The 19,283-nt window shown below is 41.2% G+C and overlaps 3 protein-coding genes across 6 annotated transcripts in view; 2 read left to right on the top strand and 1 right to left on the bottom strand.

Annotated features, from left to right (window-relative positions):
- The first annotated feature begins 3,850 nt into the window (after window positions 1–3,850).
- Window positions 3,851–5,469, top strand: LOC105284037. Of its 3 annotated transcripts, XM_011347242.3 has the most exons (4): window positions 3,851–4,146; window positions 4,557–4,732; window positions 4,887–5,079; window positions 5,228–5,469. In XM_011347242.3, exons 1-4 carry the CDS (start codon window positions 3,955–3,957, stop codon window positions 5,240–5,242), a joined length of 576 nt encoding a protein of 191 aa, XP_011345544.2. In that variant the 5' UTR covers window positions 3,851–3,954; the 3' UTR covers window positions 5,243–5,469. The 3 variants fall into 3 exon arrangements, with proteins under 3 accessions (XP_011345544.2, XP_011345534.2, XP_011345553.2); XM_011347232.3 differs by having other exon boundaries at window positions 3,853–4,146; window positions 4,887–5,469; XM_011347251.3 differs by lacking the exon at window positions 3,851–4,146 and adding an exon at window positions 4,165–4,334 and having other exon boundaries at window positions 4,887–5,469.
- Window positions 5,470–5,571: 102 nt separating this feature from the next.
- Window positions 5,572–6,591, top strand: LOC105284011 (ribonuclease P protein subunit p21). Its single transcript, XM_011347187.3, has 4 exons — window positions 5,572–5,716; window positions 5,783–5,844; window positions 5,954–6,045; window positions 6,137–6,591. Exons 1-4 carry the CDS (start codon window positions 5,713–5,715, stop codon window positions 6,423–6,425), a joined length of 447 nt encoding a protein of 148 aa, XP_011345489.1. The 5' UTR covers window positions 5,572–5,712; the 3' UTR covers window positions 6,426–6,591.
- Window positions 6,503–19,283, bottom strand: part of LOC105284025 (cadherin-87A) — a 191,478-nt gene continuing 178,697 nt past the window's right edge. For both annotated transcript variants that reach the window (XM_011347213.3, XM_011347222.3), the window contains exons 9-29: window positions 18,401–18,711; window positions 17,645–17,800; window positions 17,145–17,332; window positions 16,892–17,054; window positions 16,195–16,633; window positions 14,989–15,180; window positions 14,598–14,851; window positions 12,806–12,938; window positions 12,513–12,728; window positions 11,953–12,252; window positions 11,568–11,812; window positions 11,067–11,360; window positions 10,683–10,880; window positions 10,400–10,622; window positions 9,614–10,158; window positions 9,222–9,397; window positions 8,984–9,119; window positions 8,705–8,829; window positions 8,529–8,630; window positions 8,242–8,455; window positions 6,503–8,060 (exon numbers count right to left, since the gene is read on the bottom strand). In XM_011347213.3, coding sequence (XP_011345515.1) covers window positions 7,944–8,060; window positions 8,242–8,455; window positions 8,529–8,630; window positions 8,705–8,829; window positions 8,984–9,119; window positions 9,222–9,397; window positions 9,614–10,158; window positions 10,400–10,622; window positions 10,683–10,880; window positions 11,067–11,360; window positions 11,568–11,812; window positions 11,953–12,252; window positions 12,513–12,728; window positions 12,806–12,938; window positions 14,598–14,851; window positions 14,989–15,180; window positions 16,195–16,633; window positions 16,892–17,054; window positions 17,145–17,332; window positions 17,645–17,800; window positions 18,401–18,711 — 4,727 coding nt within the window. In that variant the 3' untranslated portion in view covers window positions 6,503–7,943. The remainder of the gene's footprint in view (window positions 8,061–8,241; window positions 8,456–8,528; window positions 8,631–8,704; window positions 8,830–8,983; window positions 9,120–9,221; window positions 9,398–9,613; window positions 10,159–10,399; window positions 10,623–10,682; window positions 10,881–11,066; window positions 11,361–11,567; window positions 11,813–11,952; window positions 12,253–12,512; window positions 12,729–12,805; window positions 12,939–14,597; window positions 14,852–14,988; window positions 15,181–16,194; window positions 16,634–16,891; window positions 17,055–17,144; window positions 17,333–17,644; window positions 17,801–18,400; window positions 18,712–19,283) is intronic.

Genomic DNA, 19,283 nt, shown 5'->3' with positions numbered 1-19,283 from the left:
GCCAGCGCGATGACAATGAGTTTCTTGCTGAACGGTGATATCACTTAATCGCCACTTAACGCAAAACACGGTACTTATCATACAGTTCACTCCAGACGCGCAAAAAACCGCTTGAGTTTCCTCGATTGCGAATTCTCGAGAGGTCTTATCGTTTCCTCTTTTCTTATTCCCTTCTCTTTTATAGGAAACATGAAATAATGCGGAGCTGAATTTCTCTTTCACGCGATGAAATAAAATCAATATAATAGAATATTTCTATTAAATAATAAATTCTATACATTTCTCGCCATTTTTCGTATCGCCATTATCATATATCTTTTGTTCTTCCCCAGGCAGCACATGTTAGCCTAATATATGTTTCTTAGACGTATCTAATGTCTAAGAAACATAAAGTACCATTTAAGAAACGGTTTAAATAGAAACCGTTTTTAGACCTCAATTTTAAAAACGTATTTTTCACCTTTCCACAGAAACGAAAAATGTGTTTTATTCAATTGATTTGAAATTATATAATTAATATAGAAAAAATAGTAATTTCTACTTACTTTGCGAGTATTCATTATTTTTACATCATACGTTTCAATGTACTCGATTATGGAACAAGAGACAAAAATCAACACAAGTGTGTGTGATTCCCACCTCTGATTCACCAAGCGACCGATAGATGGCCAGGCCAGACGTGACGTTCTCGCAAGTAACATTTGTGTTATCACCTTATAAATAACCATCCGGAAAACCGATCCAATACTCTTTTCTTCTTCTTTTCTTTTGAAACTTTTGAGATCACTATTACTTGAAGTGATATTTCAAAAGAGTGAGATTCCACTACACGAAATTTAGAGAGTAATTCATAAAATATAAAAATCTAGTTTTTTTACAAAAATGTGACTTAACTCTGTCTATCTTTGAGGCACTGATATATAGAATTGATAAATATTTTTCTGGTGGTTTCTGAAACGTTTTTTTGCCGAAAAAGAAACGTTTCTCCTAACGTTTTTTCGTTGGACATTTTTCTCCTAAATAAACGTTTCAATAAAATGGTTATGAAACGTTACGGCAAAACGTTTATGAAACGGTTTTGAAACCAATGTGTGCTGCCTGGGTCTTGGAGAATCTTACTTTTTGCAATTTTAAATTAGTTATTCTTATTTGTTTTTCATACAATACTTATGCGGCACCAATATTAGAAAATTGTTGGAAAAATTGATTCACCGCGCGCGTTCTCCTCATTGCATGTAGAAGTAATGAATACGATGAGTTGATCGATTTTTCAAGACGCGCTGATAACTGAATATCTCGACCAGCTCTTCCGGTTTCGATTCTTCTGTCTGATTTCGCTGCCATTTTGAGAACAAAAATGTATTACGAATTAATGCTGTTATGCTCAAAAGGAGCTTCGCAACGTAATTTATTCGTAATTTCGTCTTTCCGCGATAATTTGTATACAACTATTCTCACAAACAAAATTCGTATGAAGAAATATTTCAAAAAATCTTTGTCTTTAAAAAGTATCATTCACTTTTGCTGAGAGTAAGTTTAGCTTTCTAGTGATCGGCTTTTTCAATGAGAAATTTCAAAACTTTTATCTCCCGTGTTTCATTAATAACCTCATCAGCTCAAATTGATATTATAATGATAAAACTCTTAATCTAACAGAGGAACAATTGTCGAACTAAACAAATAATCAAAATTATCTCACCTGCAGAAAGAACCCAGCAAACACAAAATATAACTATTATATAACACAGAAGTAACACGTAATATAACAACTGTTATATGTTATTAATGTTGAGGTTGCATAATTTACTTTGTAACTGCAATATAACTGCGTTATAAAACTGTTATATTGCTCTGTTATACATTATTGGTTATAATAATATAACAGTAATATAACTGAAATATGCGATATTATATAACTGTAATATTTGCATATTATGTCTATGTTATATATCATTTTTAACATTCAGATGTCGAGTTGTCCGGTAGATGGCTTCGTTTCTCGCATGCAAAATATAATACAAAATATATTGGGTTGGCCAAAAAGTAATTGCGTTTTTTTTATATAAATAAAAGGCGAATTTTTCATGGGAAACAAAAACTTTATTAAACAATATATTGTCCATTTTGTTTGATTATCTTTTGCCATTTTTCAGGCAACTTCATGATTCCGCGCTCAAAAAAGTTCTTCTCTTTTTCAGCAAAAAACAATTCCAAGAACGATTTGATATCCTCATCAGCAGTAAAGGTTTTACCATTCAAGGCGTTTTGCAAAGAACGAAACAAATGGTAATCCGATGGTGCCAGGTCTGGCGAATATGGTGGATGTGGTAACATCATGGTAACACATCCCATCGAAGCTGCAACAATTTTTCACGAGTGACCAAACTTGTACGTGGTCTAGCGTTATCATGGTGAAACACAACACCTTTGCGATTCACCAATTCTCGACGTTTCTGTTTGATGGCATCATTTCATTTATCCAGTTGACGACAGTATACGTCTGAATTAATGGTTTGATTCCTTGCAAGCAGCTCAAAATACACAATACCTTTAAAGTCCCACCAGACTGACAGCATAATCTTTCTTTGGTGAATATCTGCTTTTCAAGTGCTTTCAGCAGGTTCATCACGCTTGCTCCACCATCTTTTTCGTTTGACGTTGTTGTAGACGATCCATTTTTCGTCGCCTGTTATCATACGTTTCAAAAATCGATCATTTTCCTCACGTTTCAAAAGAGAATCGCAGGTGTCAATACGCTTAGTGAGATGAATTTCTTTCAGCTCATGTGCTACCCAAATATCGAGCTTACTAATGTATCCAAGTCGTTTTAAATGGTTTTCAACACTCGATTTCGATATGTTAAGATTCTCAGCAATCTCTCGTGTCGTTAAACGCCGATTCGAATCAATCAGTGCCTTTATTTTGTCATCATCAATTTCGATTGGCCCTCCTGAGCGTGGTGCATCTTTTACATTAAAATCTGCAGATCGAAATTTAGTAAACCAATTTTGACACTGCCGCAGTTTTAAAGCATCTTCGCCATATACATGACATAACTTTTGATGAGCTTGCACAGCGTTTTTCCCTTTTCGGAAGTAATAAAACAAAATATGACGAAAATGTTCTTTTTGATTTTCCATTTTGAAATCGACGGCAAACAAACAATTGCTAACGAAATCGTGTGCTTTCTTTTTCTAAAACAAGCTTGAACTGTGAGTTGTTAACCTACATAATGAATTTGCGGTTTAGAATGAAGTTAGTTACATTTCAAGACATGTATGTCCATCTATTGGAAAAAAACGCAATTACTTTTTGGCCAACCCAATATATATAGGAACGGTGATCACGGCAGGGCACAACTTGTATCGTAAGTCCATTTCTACGATGAAGTGGTACATTTTTGAACGCATAATAAATAAGAGGAAAGTACGAACTTGTACATAACGTTTAGGAAAATAAATTAAACATGCACCTGTAGTTGTAGAGAGAGGAAGAAAGAATAAATAATATATATTCCATCTATATAACATTTAAATAACATTTTAGTAACACGTTATATTATTGTTATATTACTGCAATTTCGTTTGAGTGGGAAATTACAACTAACATATACGTTACATGTAACGAACATGTTATATTGCGTTTACATTCTGTTATATTATGGCAATATCATTGTTATATGGCTGTGTTTGCTGGGAAGCGTTTTGCTGTGCTGTTCGTCGCACCGTTTGCCAGGAGGGCGTTAGTGCACGGCGAATTTTTCAAATTATCACCGCGCGCGCTGCCACCCGAAGTGCGGAGAGAGCGGCGTGCTCGTGGCCTCGTTCGTGCCTCGTGCCTCAGGTTGGCGACAGTGCGCCGAGTTTGAACTGGATGCCCGTTGTTTTTTGACGGTGCTGTCAAGCGGTTCTTCGTCGGTGACGGTGCGTGCTACTAGCATTCGTGAGAAACAACATGGATAAGAGTTCGTTCGTGTCGAGTTACTTCGGCAGAATGCGACTTAAAGTGCGCGAGGTCGACCAAGGTATCGACAGGCTCAGCGAAACTTGGAAAACATCGTACCTCTTGGTCGGCGGCTACGCGGATTGCGGCTCTGAGACGACCGCTTATCTGGAGGAATTGTGGGAATCCGTTCGGAGTACCAACGTGAGTAACCGTGTCACTCTGTTTGACATCGCGAGCGAGAAACATTTCTTTCATGTGATAAGAGTTGAACCAAGTAGCAAAGTGCCGTTAAAAAACATAATGATGTGACATAAACTAAAAATAGACGTCATAGTCACATCTATTTTATTTATTATACTAGCTTTATTGGAAGGAAATGTGACATGAAAGTAATTATGAATTAGAAATTATGAAATTATGAATATACAAATATATATTAATTTTCTAAATATATTACTCTCTCTATATTATATTTATCATAATTGTATTTTAATCCAATTGACAGAATAAATATATATATTTTGCTATATATGATTTAATGGTAGAATTAAATTTTGTAGTAAAAAAGAGAGATCACAGCCAATCAGTATGAATGGTACGATTAATTGCAGGATGCAGTGGAGAAACTTCAATCTGAATTGGAACCCTTGGAAAAAACGGATGAATTTTTGGACGATTCAAAAGTGATATATGAACAGTTGAAGGAGCAATGTGATAGTCTAGACATGGTTCTGGTAGAATATGGTTATTGTTACGAAGAAACTGACAATGGGCAAGAAAACAATCGGTACTGCACTGTCACATCTGGAGAACTAAGAAAATACATTTTAGATTCTTAAAGACACTCTAGACGTTTATTCACAAGTGCATAAATTACATACTCTGTATAGAAATATGTACTGCAACGAGAGATGATGAAAATCATGTTTTCCTTTTTTTAGAAATAATAGTAAAGATGAAGCAAGCAGCAGTATCTTAACTAATGACGAGATGTCTGATATAGAGATCACACCGTATTTAACGAAGTACATAGCTAAGTCAAAGAGACCCAAGGTTTCCAATGCGGATCAAAGTAATTTAGCTGTCAAGGGTATTGCTACGCCTGTAATCAAAAGTTTAGCATCTGCGCTTCAGGTAGAAACCCCTCGCATGGGAAGATCAGTAGTAGACGACATACCTGCACAAAACTTAAATCACTCAAAATATCTTACTGTGCCGAACATGTCAAGAAAGTAGTCTTGATTCTAATATATTTTCTGGATTCTCATTTTTTGTTCAATAGCATATTTGGACGTGAAAAGGCACACATCTAGTCTAATATTTTATAGTGGCGTGAAGTCCTAAAAGCGAAGGTTAAACAAATCAGCAGAATAAAATATAAACATGTACATTTATTTTTTTCCACTATGTAAGTACGATAAAAGTTGTGGCGAAAGAAAATGTGCGATTTACTCATCAAAGACACGTGATTATTTTTCATATATTGCTATTTGTATATATCTTTCATAATAAAAAATTTGTAATGAGAAAATTGGAAAAATAAATATTGGAAAGATAAAACTGAAGAATATTCAACGAAGCGTTAGCCACGTGAAAATCCTACGTGACGGTTAACCTAGCTTTGCCTGATCTAACCTCGAAAACGCCAGGATGCGCAGAGACACGGAGACCGCCGTCGAGAATGATGAGTTGAGTGCTCGTGATTGTTCAACGATATAAATTTTTAGGTTACTGACTGTTTACGTGAGTGCACGTTTAATTCACGTGATGGGTATGTGTGAGTTAATAAAAATGTATTTCAATATTATGTGCCTGTTATAACATGATCCATTTGCAGGAAGTAGGAATAAGTCCTGCCAGCACAAAGATGTGTTTGAACGAATGAATTTCTTGTATCAGGTAATAGATAGCACTGTGAAATTTACATAATATTAAGCTAGTTAATTCTAATGTGACAAACAATCTATCTCCGTTACTGTTGTTATCTGAAATAAGTGTTTTGCAACAGGCTAGTCGTCTGATGGTGTTGAAAAATAGGTCTGTGGCATCTTACTACGGCAATAATATGATAGGATGCGCAAAAAAAGCAGTATTACGTATGTAAGTGCAACCAACTCGGTGTAAGAAACGAGTAATAAACAAGCACGAGACTCGTCAAATGTAAATTTAAATAAATAATACTTTTTTTCAGAGAACCAGATTTGAAGAGAACCATGTGTAAGCGCTGTCAGACTCCACTTATACCTGGAGAGACGGCGAGGGTCAGGTTAACGTCGAAGCCGGTAAAATGTGTCAAGTGGACATGCCTTACTTGCACGAATGCTAAACGGTTTCCCACGAAGAAAGGATACAAACTGTGGCTCGATCAGCCGGAGGCAGTGATTGAAATGTTAGATTACACGCCGCAGTCAAAGAAGAATACTCAGAAATCCGATGCGCAGGAAAAGGTTGCGAACATCGACGAGGAAGCGAAGGAGTAAGGTAAAACTTAAAGAGTCACTTTGGTAACCGTTGGTTGTCTCGAGGAATCAGTGTACAGAGCGAGCGGAGAGATTTGGTGTACGAATATTTTTTATTAATGACTTACATAAAATATGTTACAATATTACAATAAATTTATAATCAATAAACAGATATTTTGCTAACTGGAATATTCATAACCATCTAGTAATATCATGATACCGATAATAGTTTTACATTAAATGTTCTTAGAAATAACTCGATCGTAAGTTTTTAAGTTTACTGCTTGTTTATCGAGTAGTGTTGCGATACGTTTTTTTTTTTTACGGCGAGTGGCGTCCGCGGGGAATCGCCGAGCGTCACCATCTTCGCTTGCAGTCGAGGACGGTTTCGTGAGGTCGTTTCGTAAAGCGTAAAGTTGACACGATTTCTCGAGGGCAGGATCTCGCTTCGCCGTACAACAATGACAATCGGAGATTCACCGCGAACGTCGTCACTTCATCTAACTATGATATGACTATGTCCGCCCATCGCCAGCGACTCGTGCAAAACCATTGCGAGTTAATAAACCATTGCACACATACTCGGGCGCAATCAAATCACAGTTTAATCGGGAAGAAAAGATCAGTCGTTCGAAACGTTACTATCTTAAATAAATACGCGCTAGCGAAATATACGGTAGATAACTTAGAGAATCATGCATGCTATTCTCGGTTACGTTTACGCTCCGCTTGTGCATCCGGTAACAATGGCTCAATTATTCCCTTACCGAATACAACAACCGCATCGCGTCGATGCGCCAAAAAACGGGTGGCAGTGATCGTTGTAAAACGTGCGTACGTATAAAAGGTACGCTCGCTGCGCCGGGACACGCAGCTCGCGTACACCTCGGAAGGAGAAACGCATAAATACTAAACTAATGAGGAAATTAAGACGAAAACTGGGCTGGACGGAATCTCTACACATTCACTTATATACATATATCTGTCGTGCCAAGCTTCGGTCGTATCGAGCTATCTCACAGTGTATCTCAGTTCGCCTAGCGTATATCCACTTTCCTTCTTTTCTTTTTGATTCTTCTAAAAAGTATAGATCTAACGGCAAATTCAGACCGAGACCCCAGGTTGGCAACGCACACATATATACATGCACACACCAGCTACATGGATTAATTACTCCAGTAATATTGACTGTCGTTCGTCGTCACTCTTCATCTTCGAGTCCTTCGCAAGCTCTCGCGGAAGAGTCCGAACTGAAAATGGCAAAAGTCGCGCAAGTGAGAGGGCGGACCTCGCGAATGTCGTGTCGTCATGTCGCTCTTCCCGTACACGCGTTTACTCGCAGGACAAACCCGACCATAGTCATATAATCCGATTATTGTCAAAGAGGTGTGTGCATGCGAGTCGCCCGAAGTACGCTCCGAAGAAGCGCGTGCAATGAAAAAGAGCCACGGACAAAGAGGTACAACGTACGGCGACAGAGCTTATTTAGAGATAGAAAGAAGGAGGCGGGGACGTCTCTGCGTAATCGGAGTCGGTTTATACTAGTCCTGAAACGAATTGGGGCTGGCCGTCGCGATCGAGCGTCAGTTGCGGCATCACATTCGGGGAGGGCTGAAACGTTGAGCCTTGGAAACCCATTGCCGATTCGTATAACTAGAAATATCAGAAGGAATCACGTATTTAGAAATCATATTTCGCGTGACTCGCTCGAAACGATACGCCAATCAATGTTTGTTGCGTACTTCCAGGAGGATTATAAAGGGAAAGAGTTAATAGAGAGCTTGTCAACGTAACGAAGACACGCGATCGCGTTACTCGTTGGATATACTCATACATTGTGATTTCCTGGAAGCGTCGTGTAATCTGGCGTGGTCGGACGATGCCTGTTCGTAGGCAACGGATGCTGTATCGTGGCGTAAGTGTTATCTTGAGACGTGTCACCCATACCGACGCTCACGCCGCTGCCGCGTCTCTCGCCGCTGAGACCTCCCTCGGGCTCGCTGAACACTTGCATCGTCAATTCCTGCTCCTCGTAGAGCTTCAATTTTCTACAATCAGAGAGAAACGCTCGGCGTCACGTCTATCGCGTGTAAACTGCTATCTTCCGAGCGTGAGACTTACTGCTCGATCCACAAGGGGTTCTCCGTCGTGTTCAGTTCGTCGATGATCTGCTTCTTGATTAGGCCGTCCTTCTTACGTATATCATTTGGCACAGTTATTACCCTGAAATTTCAGGCATAGATGCGTCGTTACTGTCAGTTATATATAGCGATGAGAACGCGTTAAAATATTCTTACCAGTGGCGTAAACAGCAACAAACTACCGTAACAGTGACCGCACCTACGAGCAAAACAACTAAGAGAGCTATTAAAGCAGCGAGTGCTGGGTCGAACGGTTCTTCCTGAACTCCGGCGTACGCGGGCTGGAATGATTAACATAAATTAAGTTCGAATGTTCATTAATATTTCGGTGAAGTCGCGTCTGATTTAATTTATGTTGATATTCGAATCGCAAAATAATTGTATTCGAGACACCGTTATTTTATATATTGCGATTTAGAATGTGATCGAACTCACCACGACATTCTCTATGGCAAATCCGGCATAGTAGTGCTTTAAGAAATCATACTTTGCGTCGATAACCTTGAGCACATGGGGAATCGGTGCGATGGTTTGAGTTTTTGGCTCGACAACGTGCAAGTACATGTCACACCTGCGAAACAAGAAATATTTAATTTATTGCGCGCGCGATACGGCACAGACACAAATTATAACAGGAGAGAAGAATAGGAGAGAATCGTTTGCCTGAAGTTACCATTCTCTGCGAATATGTCCAGAAGCATCAACGTGGTACCTAATATCGTCCACTACAACTCTGCTCTGTGTAGCGTTGGACAACTCCGAAACGATCTCGTCGCGCTCGCTGTTTACTTCCTCCGGAGGCCGGGACAGTATGACACGAATTAATTGAGATGGCTCAAACACCCACACCTTGGGAAAAATGAAAATTCAATTTACTCAATCGGGAATAGAGAGAGATGAATGTTTAATTCGGCGACTGGCATCCGCGCACGTGTGAAATCTGAGGCATTGCCCACACATTCATAGTATTATTAATATTATATGAAACTAATATAGAGCAACGTCGAGCTAGATCGATACCAAGTGCTAAATTTAAAAGAGTCTACCCGACGTGGCGAAACTTACGTGAACTCTCGTCATTGCATATCTCTCCGGGATGGCTGCTTCCTTGGCAATAACTTCGACGATGAACCTGTCTTGATTGTACTCCGCCATGTATCCGCTTGTGACAAGCTTGCCGTCCTGCGTGACGTTGAACGGACTCGGCACTATCGAGCCACTTGGCTTCTCCGAGCCGTACTTGTAGAGATTCGCGCTGGCGACGTAATAATGGAGAGTGCCGTTGTCTCCGACATCCAAATCAGACGCCGTCACTTTAGTCACGAAGTCATTTATGTTCGCCATCGAATTCACCCCAGCATAATAATCGTTGCGTTCGAAGATCGGCGGATTGTCGTTTTCGTCCAATACCGTTATCGTTACGTTTACATGTCCATGTTCCGGATTGTGAGTCAACGGCCGGCCGGATTGCGCGGCGTTGATGTAAATATCGGGATCATTGGATGCGAGAATAGAGAGGATATATTTGTCTCTCTTCTCGCGATCGAATGATTTGTTCGCGTAGATGCTGCCGTCGGATTTGTCCATGTAGAAAGCATACCCTTCGTTCCCTAAATCCGCATTAATGACATTAGTAACGACGTTTATTCGATATTTTTAATTGACGTAATTGATTACTTGATATATAATTAAAGATATAAAACTTGGGTTCCAATCAAAAGATTTAGTATATTGAAAATTATGATTTAACATAGAATTATGAGTCATCTTTTTTTTAAATCATTCAGATTCGTAAAGGGAAACGTGAGAATACGGTTGAAATATTTATTTCATACTCTTTGTATACTTTACCTGCTTCTATATAATAATAAACCTTGGCATGTCTGCCTTCATCCTTGTCTTCCGCTGTTACTTTGCCAATGAAATAATCTTTCGGTCGATTTTCCGACACGTGGAAGTTGTACTCCTCGTAAAATTGCGGCACGTTATCATTGGTGTCGACTAACTGTACCGTTAACAAACGCAGCGTCTCATACGCTGTAGGGCTGCCATGATCAGCCGCCACGAGAACGAGCTGAAAGTCACAAACATTTACATTGAGTAATTGTGTAGTAAAACCTGACAGGTTACTTACCTCAAATTTGCTCTTGATTTCACGATCGAGTATTATTTTCGAGCGTAGTTCACCGGTTTCTTGGTCTATAGAGAACTCCTCAGTTTCCTGAACGTTTCTGTTGCCGACTTTCAAGTGATAGCTAACACGACCGTTTTCACCCGGATCTCTGTCTATCGCTTTAACGGTCAAAATTAGATAGTTCGGAACGCCTGCATTCTAAAAATGGATACCGTCTCTATGAGAAAGGTCATTGTACAATTTACACACATTTTTATTTAAATTCTATCTAGATTCGTATATAATCTACGATATATACGATCATATATTTACACGTTCGTGCATTCTAATCTTGATTTGACCAAGCCTCATGAATTTTACGACGGAAACATTATTTTTACATACTTCCGGTACTTCCACAGTCGCGTTCGTTAATTCTGGCATCACGAATTGCGGCTTGTGCTGATTCACTGGCGTGACCCTTATATCGACGTAGCATCTGTCCGAATGCGGACCGTTTCCGGCGCCATCGCGCGCCTCGACCTCGATCCTGTATGAACCGGCTCTACCAAGCAGAGCGGCTGCGGGGTACAGAATGCCGGTTTCGCGGTTCAACGAAAACGATTCATTTTCGTTGCCATTGACGATCGTGTACCAGACCTCGCCGTTGGTTCCTTCATCTTGATCCACAGCTCGTACCTTAAAAAGCGTCACAATTATATTGAATTAAACATTTCCAAGTATTTTTACAATGTTTGACGATAAAAATTGCGCAAATGTGATTGTAAAACATTCGATATTGATTCCAGCTCTATGCTGAGAGCTTTGTTTTCAATTGCTGCGAAGTTACTTGTAGAAGATACTTGTTGTAGTGTGTGTTTTAGATACTAGCTATAGTAGCGATACCTGCAAGATAGGTGCCGGCGGATTAACGGACAAGTTCTCCGCGACGGACGCTCTGTAGCTGTGTTGTGAGAATATCGGTCTGTTATCGTTCACGTCAATTAACTTGACGACCACCGGCACGGTGGTGCTTCGTCGAGAATTGACATGGGCGCCGTCGCTTGCCATCACTGTTATAGTGATCTCCGGCGTAATTTCTCTGTCTAGAACCGTGGCACCACCCACGGTGATCTCTCCAGTCTCATGGCCTAAGAATTGCATAAATATTGCGTAAAGAAATGTTGCAAAAAATGGATATGTGAAAAAGTGCAAAATTAAAGTAAAAATTGTAGCTTAAATTTGATTTCTACTCCCACATCGTTGTGTTATGAATTTGAAGCTGGCTTACCGATATTAAAGTCAGCGGCGTGTTCGCCGATCAGGCTATAGCTGACATCGCCGAAGGGGCCCTCGTCGCCGTCCGTAGCTTTCACGACAGTGACGCGAGTGCCTGGCGGAGAGTTTTCCTTCACCGACGCGTTGTACAGCTCCTTCTCGAACTTCGGGTCTTGATCGTTCACGTTGATCACGATGACGGTTACCTTCGCAGTCGCGGTGAGCTGCGGCACTCCGGAGTCGTAAGCGACCACCGTGAATTCCAGTTGCTTCGTTTCTTCGTAATCGATCACTTGACTAGTTCTTACAATCCCTGCGGAGCAAAAAGGCAGTGCTGCATGAACATCGCCTTCGAGATTTAAAAAATCGGCATGTATTATAAAAAACGGAAGACGTCGAAGAATTTTATCAAAAAGCTTTCAAGGGTTCCTTTGATGTTCGAGATTCTTTCATACTTTCGACGAGCGTGAAGCACCATTTTAATACGTCAGGCTGCTGTAAATTGATTTTCGACGGCGGCTCTCGAAACACGCTTACGTGAGACTGACACGGGATTCGCGATGAGCAACTTACCGGTAATATTATCAATATTGAAGTAAGGGCTCGGCGGATCGATGGCGTATCCTGCTATGTTACTATCAGCGTCCGTCGCCGTGAAAGCGCCCACGACAGCGCCAGTCGGTTGCTCCTCCTGCATCTCTATCAGATACCGGGAATTCTCACGAGTCCACGGCTTCAGGAATTCTGGCGCCATGTGGTTCACGTCGATGATAGTGACCACCAGCTTACCTGTTGATCGTACGAGATGCGTCAAGCATGAGACTTTCATGTATCTCATGTCATTTTCTCGTTGACAATTTTATTACCTCGTCCTTGCTGTAACGTGGGTGCTGTAGTATCGCTTACAACGATCGTAACGCTCACGGTGGCTGCTACGTCACGATCCAGCGCTCGAACGACGGACACTTGTCCGGTAGCCCGATCGACCGCAAAGAAATCCTGCGGAAATGAATAAGTGTGTTTATCATATTATTGTATCATGTATAAGAAATAAAATAAAAATATGCGCGAGAACATTTTAACAAACGAATATTTTAATTAAGAAGAACAATAGTTCACAGCATTATAAATATTAGATATCAATTATTTTCTATAAATTGTGTGGAAGAATATACATATATTAAGTTGCATAAAGTTTTTTCATTTCAATAAAGAAAAATTGCAAGAACTTATGCACCAACCTAATATGTATAAGAATATATTGGGTCATTAAGTATGAAACTTTACAAATGTAAAAGCGCCATCTTTAACATTTGTTATCTCAAATTTGGCGCCAGACGTCAGTATCAGGTTAGGTTAGTGTGATAGATGTATGTTCGCTCTTCAAATGTCATATTTGTTTGTTCAAATATCTTCATTAGTTTTATTGGTGGATTCTTTTTTATAGAACTATGGAAAAGTCCAAAATTCGTGTGATTTATGAATACGAGTTCCGCCGTGGAACCACAGTGTCGGAGACAGCTCGTAATATCAACGCTGTATTTGGTGAAGGTTCAACTACTAAAGCAACGGTGGGCAATTGGTTCAAAAACTTCAGAGATGGAGATTTCAGCCTCGCTAATGAGCCACGTGGAAGACCAAAGACGAAGGTGGATAATGATCACTTGAGAGCCGTAGTAGAGTCCGATCCATCTCAAAGTACACGTGAATTGGCATCGATATTCAATGTTTCTATACCCACCACCATATTGTTCATTTAGCTGCAATTGGTAAGATAAAGAAGTTGGACAAATGGGTCCCGCACGAATTGACCGATGCGCAGCAGGCGCAACGTCTAGAGGCTTCCCTTTCTTTGCTTTCCCGTCACAAAAATGAATCTTTTTTTAATCGAATTGTGACCTGCGATGAAAAGTGGATACTCTACGACAATCGTAAACGCTCACATCAGTGGTTGAACGCTGATGAGCCACCGAGACATCACGCGAAACCCAACATTACACAGAAGAAGCTTATGGTGACTGTTTGGTGGTCCGGGTCAGGTGTTATCTACTACAACTTTATGAAACCTGGTACATCGATAACGGCTGAAGTATATTGCAAGCAACTGGACGAAATGATGCAACAACTTGCTATTAAACAACCGAAATTGGTCAATCGGTCAATGCCAATCCTGTTGCATGATAATGCTCGACCGCACACTGCACGACTGACCGTGGCAAAGCTACGGGAGTTGGAATTGGAAACTCTCCGTCATCCACCATATTCACCAGATCTATCACCTACCGACTATCACTTCTTCCGGAATTTGGACAACTTCTCGGTGGGAAAATTCTTCAATTCTCAACAGGTAGTCGAATCAGCCTTCCGCGACTTCATCGATTCCCGTACTCCTGGCTTCTATAGTAGAGGCATAGACCAACTACCACTAAAATGGCAGAAGTGTGTAGATAACATGGGCGCATACTTCGATTGAAAATAAATCATGTCCATGTGCCAAAAAATGCAAAAGTTTATGTTCTATTTGTAAAGTTTCATACTTAATGACCCAATATATGTTCAACAATGACTTTTATGCTTCTACGCGTACGAAGAAAATTTGCTATCGAAATTCGTGGATCGAAGAACTCTCTCGAGATGAAAACAAAAATATTCTTATACCTTAAAAGACTTGCTATCGTTGACCTGCTGGCCATTCCTGTCAATAGCAGTGATTGGTTCGGAGATAGCAAAGTTCAAAGCTTCGAGATTTGCGCTATCCGGATCGGTAGCTTTCAATGTCGCAAAAACAGTGCCGATCGGCGTGTCCTCCGTCACTTCGGCTCGTTGCGTTTCTGGCGTGAAATACGGGGCCTTGTCATTGCTGTTTTCCACTTCAATCATCAGCGTCGTTGTTCCAGTTAGACTTGGTGTTCCTAGAACGAGATACACATGACGCAATTAGGTCTAATAATAATTTAAAATTGTTTCTCATTGAACTAATCATTCAACTTTCTTTCCATGTGATTCTTTTCACTCCAGAAATTACCAGAGTCACGTGATGACGTCTTACCTTTGTCAAACGCTATAACTTCTACATGATACGTGTTCTTGTCATCATAGTCCAGTTTTCGGGACACCGTCACGACGCCAGTAGTTTCATTGATGGCGAAGTCATCGAAAGCACCCTTCTGTATTCTGTACACTAGCTCGGCGTTGACACCACTATCGGCATCCGTGGCGGTTACTTCCTCCACGACGGTTCCTGCCGAAGCCGGATAATTAATCAATGACTCTAATCATTCGGATAATCGGATCAATGTTTGCTTCGAACGATTATCAAGACCGTCTGCTAGTTTTTGCAGATCTGCCACTGTAATCGACTACTGACGAAAATAATTCGCAGTAGGAAGGCCAATCTTCACAGTGGACAGTCTTAGTGGACGTCGTTCGTAGCAGACATCCCACATTCGTTGACCCGGATTCGCACTGAGATTATCTGCGATTACGCGCGGAGTCACGATCGTCATTAAGGGGGGAGCCTGCTTTAGAACGCTGAAAATAAGGTATATTTTACGAATTGTTTTTGGAGAAACTATACAGCGGATAATTATAAAACTTTGATGCATTTATTAGTACATGTTTAAAGATAACAAAAATTATTTTTTGATTTGAATATATCGCTTGTAGAGGTCGTCCTGGAGAAATCTTAGTGCAGCCGCGTCGCCGGCATTGCAAATTGGTGAGCATTCTCCTGCCTCCAAATTTCGTCTGAACTGAAAAATTGAAATATGTTCTCGTTATTTATGAATTCCCATCGTCGATGAACCAAAGAGAGAAGAAAAAAGTTGAAAAGTGCCAAAATGGTGGAGCTTAGAACACAAAAGTACGATTTTTAGGCAAAGGTTTTGAACTTTTTCATGCAAAAATAATTGTTTAACTTAATGTTTTTATGAATATTAAAGGTTCATCGACGATGGGAATTCATAAATAACGAGAAAATATTTCAATTTTTCAGTTTGGATGAAATTTGGAGGCAGGAGAATGCTCACCAATTTACAATGCCGGCTGCACTAAGATGCCTCCAGGACGACCTCTACAGGCGATATATTCAAATCAAAAAATAATTTTTTTATCTTTAAACATGTACTAATAAATGCATCAAAGTTTTATAATGATCCGCTGTATAGTTTCTCCAAAAGAATTCGTAAAATTATACCTTATTTTCAACGTTCTAAAGCAGGCTCCCCCCTTAAGCGTAATTCGAGCGTGTACTTACCGATCGGCGATATCTCCGGAATACTGGCCGTGTATATGTCGTGTGGGAATACGGGCGCGTTATTGTTAACGTCGCGCACAGTGACGTTGACGAGCGCGGAATCGACGAATATGCCGTCGCTCGCCTGTATCGTCAGGGCGATCCAGTCGTCGGTGGCGTTGGTCATGTCGACCGGACTTTTGATGGTAATCTCGCCGGTGTCCGGGTCGACGTTGAACAATCCGAGCTCGTTACCGCCCACCAGAGCGTACGTGATCTTGGACGTTTTGTCTTTGTCACGCGCCTGCACTTTCAATTCGGGCTCGAACTTCTCGGCACCCTCGTCCACTACCGCGCGATACTTATCCTGCAGAAAACGTGGCGGACTGTCGTTCGCGTCTGTCAAACTGATACGCAGTGACACGCTCGTCGTCTGCCCTTCTCCATTGTCGTCCGTAGCCTAATAAAGGAAAATTAACAAAAATCAATACGCTAAATAATTAAAAAAAGTATTTATGAAGAATGAAATTCTCTTAGTTTTCTCAGTAATAAAGCGATTAACAGTTCAATGTTAGATATTTTGCTTTAGGATCAAGTTTGATGATAAAATATTATTAATTTTATCTCACTAATAAGATATTGGAATGAATTCTCTAATTACGAATAATAATCACTCAATTGATATTTCTTGCGCAATTATGAGGGCGCAAATCGGTACCTTGTAGGTGAGGAAATATTCCGTCTGTTGCTCGTAATCCAGACACGGCGACGTGCCGGGTGTTGGACAGGGTGCGACGGTGATAGAGCCGGCTTTCTTGTCGATTGCAAAGTGCTCCGCGCCCTGGCCGAGCAATTGGTAGACTATGCCGGCGGTACCGAAGCTGTGGAACAAAATAGCGACGTAAGTGAGGGAGCTTCGATGGGCTTTGAGATCTCGCGGCACAAAGTGCGGAGAATTAACGAGCCCTTACCGCCCGCTGTCGCGATCCTTCGCCGTGATCGTTATAATTGGGCTCCCTGGGGCTGCCGTCTCAGATACCGTGGCTGTGTACGTGGGGCTCCCGAAGGAAGGCGCATTGTCGTTTGCATCCGTGATGGCGATCGTTACCGTCGCCGTGGACGAGAGCTTCGGGTTCGTGTGAACTTCCTCGGCAACCACCTGGTGACGACAATCGCGGCAGGCGCCGCGCGCGTTTATTTTTATTTCACATGGTTCGAGATACAAAAATGATTTTCGCACCGTTATTAACAATTATCAGAGGAAAAGGGAGATTCTGAGATTGTTTTAGCGTACTGCGCATCAGAGCGCAGCAAGATCTTATTTTAGGCAAATTGCGACTATAATACTTCTTCTATTCAATGTTCTCTATATAGAATCGTATTTACGGCGAGATAATGGGTTTAGGTACCTAAAATCGTCCCTGTGCGAACTAATTGAAAAAGACAAGGAAGGTGGATATCTCCAACTTACCAGGATAATGAATTTCCGTTGATTAGGGTTCTCGTAGTCGAGCGAGCCATTCGTAACACGGATGTTCACGGATGTGCTACCGGTCGCCAGCACCGGCTCCACAGTGAAAGCACCAGTTATATCTTCCAGTCGCAGCGAGAATACGGAGTTCAAGCCCTTAAAGGGAAAACGTCGATTTTATTCTCTGAGCGCGCGAGCAAGATAGAATCTCCACCGACTCCGAAAGGACAAGGTGGAACGTGTGCGTGCAAACAGCGGAAATGTGGCAGCATTTAGCGACCGACCGGCGATCAATACGCGCGACAAATAATGATTATTTGATCGAAGCTTTATAATACGACATGAATTATTTATACCCAACGCTTTCGTTCGGCCGTTGCCCGTTAATGCGTCGACATTTAATAAGCGGAGCGAATTACGTGCAGCCCGCAAAATGCGCAGCGCCTTTTCGATCGTCGTCGAGCGCATTACAAAAACCCCCCGAATACATTAATACAAATATCGCATTAACAAGCATTTTATCGCTTCGTCTGGATTTTCCTTCTTTTTTTTGTTGGATATGCTGGTAATCGCATTTGCGTTGAATTATAGATCGCGCGCGAATGCGGACGCAACCGCAAGTTCCCATTTTCACTCGATTGGATCAAGAGAAAGAGGAAGAGAATGAGGGAGAGACAGAGTGGATCATCCCGCGTTCAGGATCAGGTGTGCTTGGACGAGAGGCAACGTCCATGGGATAAATCGACGAACACTCACCACGTCCGGATCCTTCACCGTCATGTCCAGATGCGGCAGCGGCGTGCCGTCCGGCACGTTTTCTGGGATCTCGATGTTGTACTCGCGTCGATTAAACGTGGGTGGCTCGTCGTTGACATCTTTAATCGTCACGGTGGCTTCGGCCGTCGATACCGTCAATTTGTCGTTGCCGGGTATGCCGTCGATCAGCTCACGAGCCTTCACGATCAGCGTGAGCACGCCCGTTGAATTCTCCAGCGCTTCCCTGTCCAGCGGCTTCGCCGTCCTCAGCTCGCCCGTGTCGTCGTCCAGCAAAAAATAATCGAACGGGTCTGCGAACAAGTTCGACATCGTAAGTAATCCCGGGAAGCTTGTCGTTATTGCATAAAAAACGCGCATCTTTACAATAAATGTAACAATAAAATCTTTGTATTTTAGATCCTGGACTTCTAAAAGAATCCTTTGTAGACAACGAATAAAGCTTAACAAAAACTTTCAAGATCAATTATTGGGTTGGCCAAAAAGTAATTGCGTTTTTTTTATATAAATAAAAGGCGAATTTTTCATGGGAAACAAAAACTTTATTAAACAATATATTGTCCATTTTGTTTGATTATCTTTTGCCATTTTTCAGGCAACTTCATGATTCCGCGCTCAAAAAAGTTCTTCTCTTTTTCAGCAAAAAACAATTCCAAGAACGATTTGATATCCTCATCAGCAGTAAAGGTTTTACCATTCAAGGCGTTTTGCAAAGAACGAAACAAATGGTAATCTGATGGTGCCAGGTCTGGCGAATATGGTGGATGTGGTAACATCATGGTAACACATCCCATCCAAGCTGCAACAATTTTTCACGAGTGACCAAACTTGTACGTGGTCTAGCGTTATCATGGTGAAACACAAC

The sequence above is a fragment of the Ooceraea biroi genome, chromosome 4, assembly GCF_003672135.1.
Source record: "Ooceraea biroi isolate clonal line C1 chromosome 4, Obir_v5.4, whole genome shotgun sequence".
Lineage (NCBI taxonomy): Eukaryota > Metazoa > Arthropoda > Insecta > Hymenoptera > Formicidae > Ooceraea > Ooceraea biroi.
The sequence above is the reverse complement of the archived record's forward strand: the minus strand, read 5'-3'. Positions and strand labels throughout refer to the sequence as shown.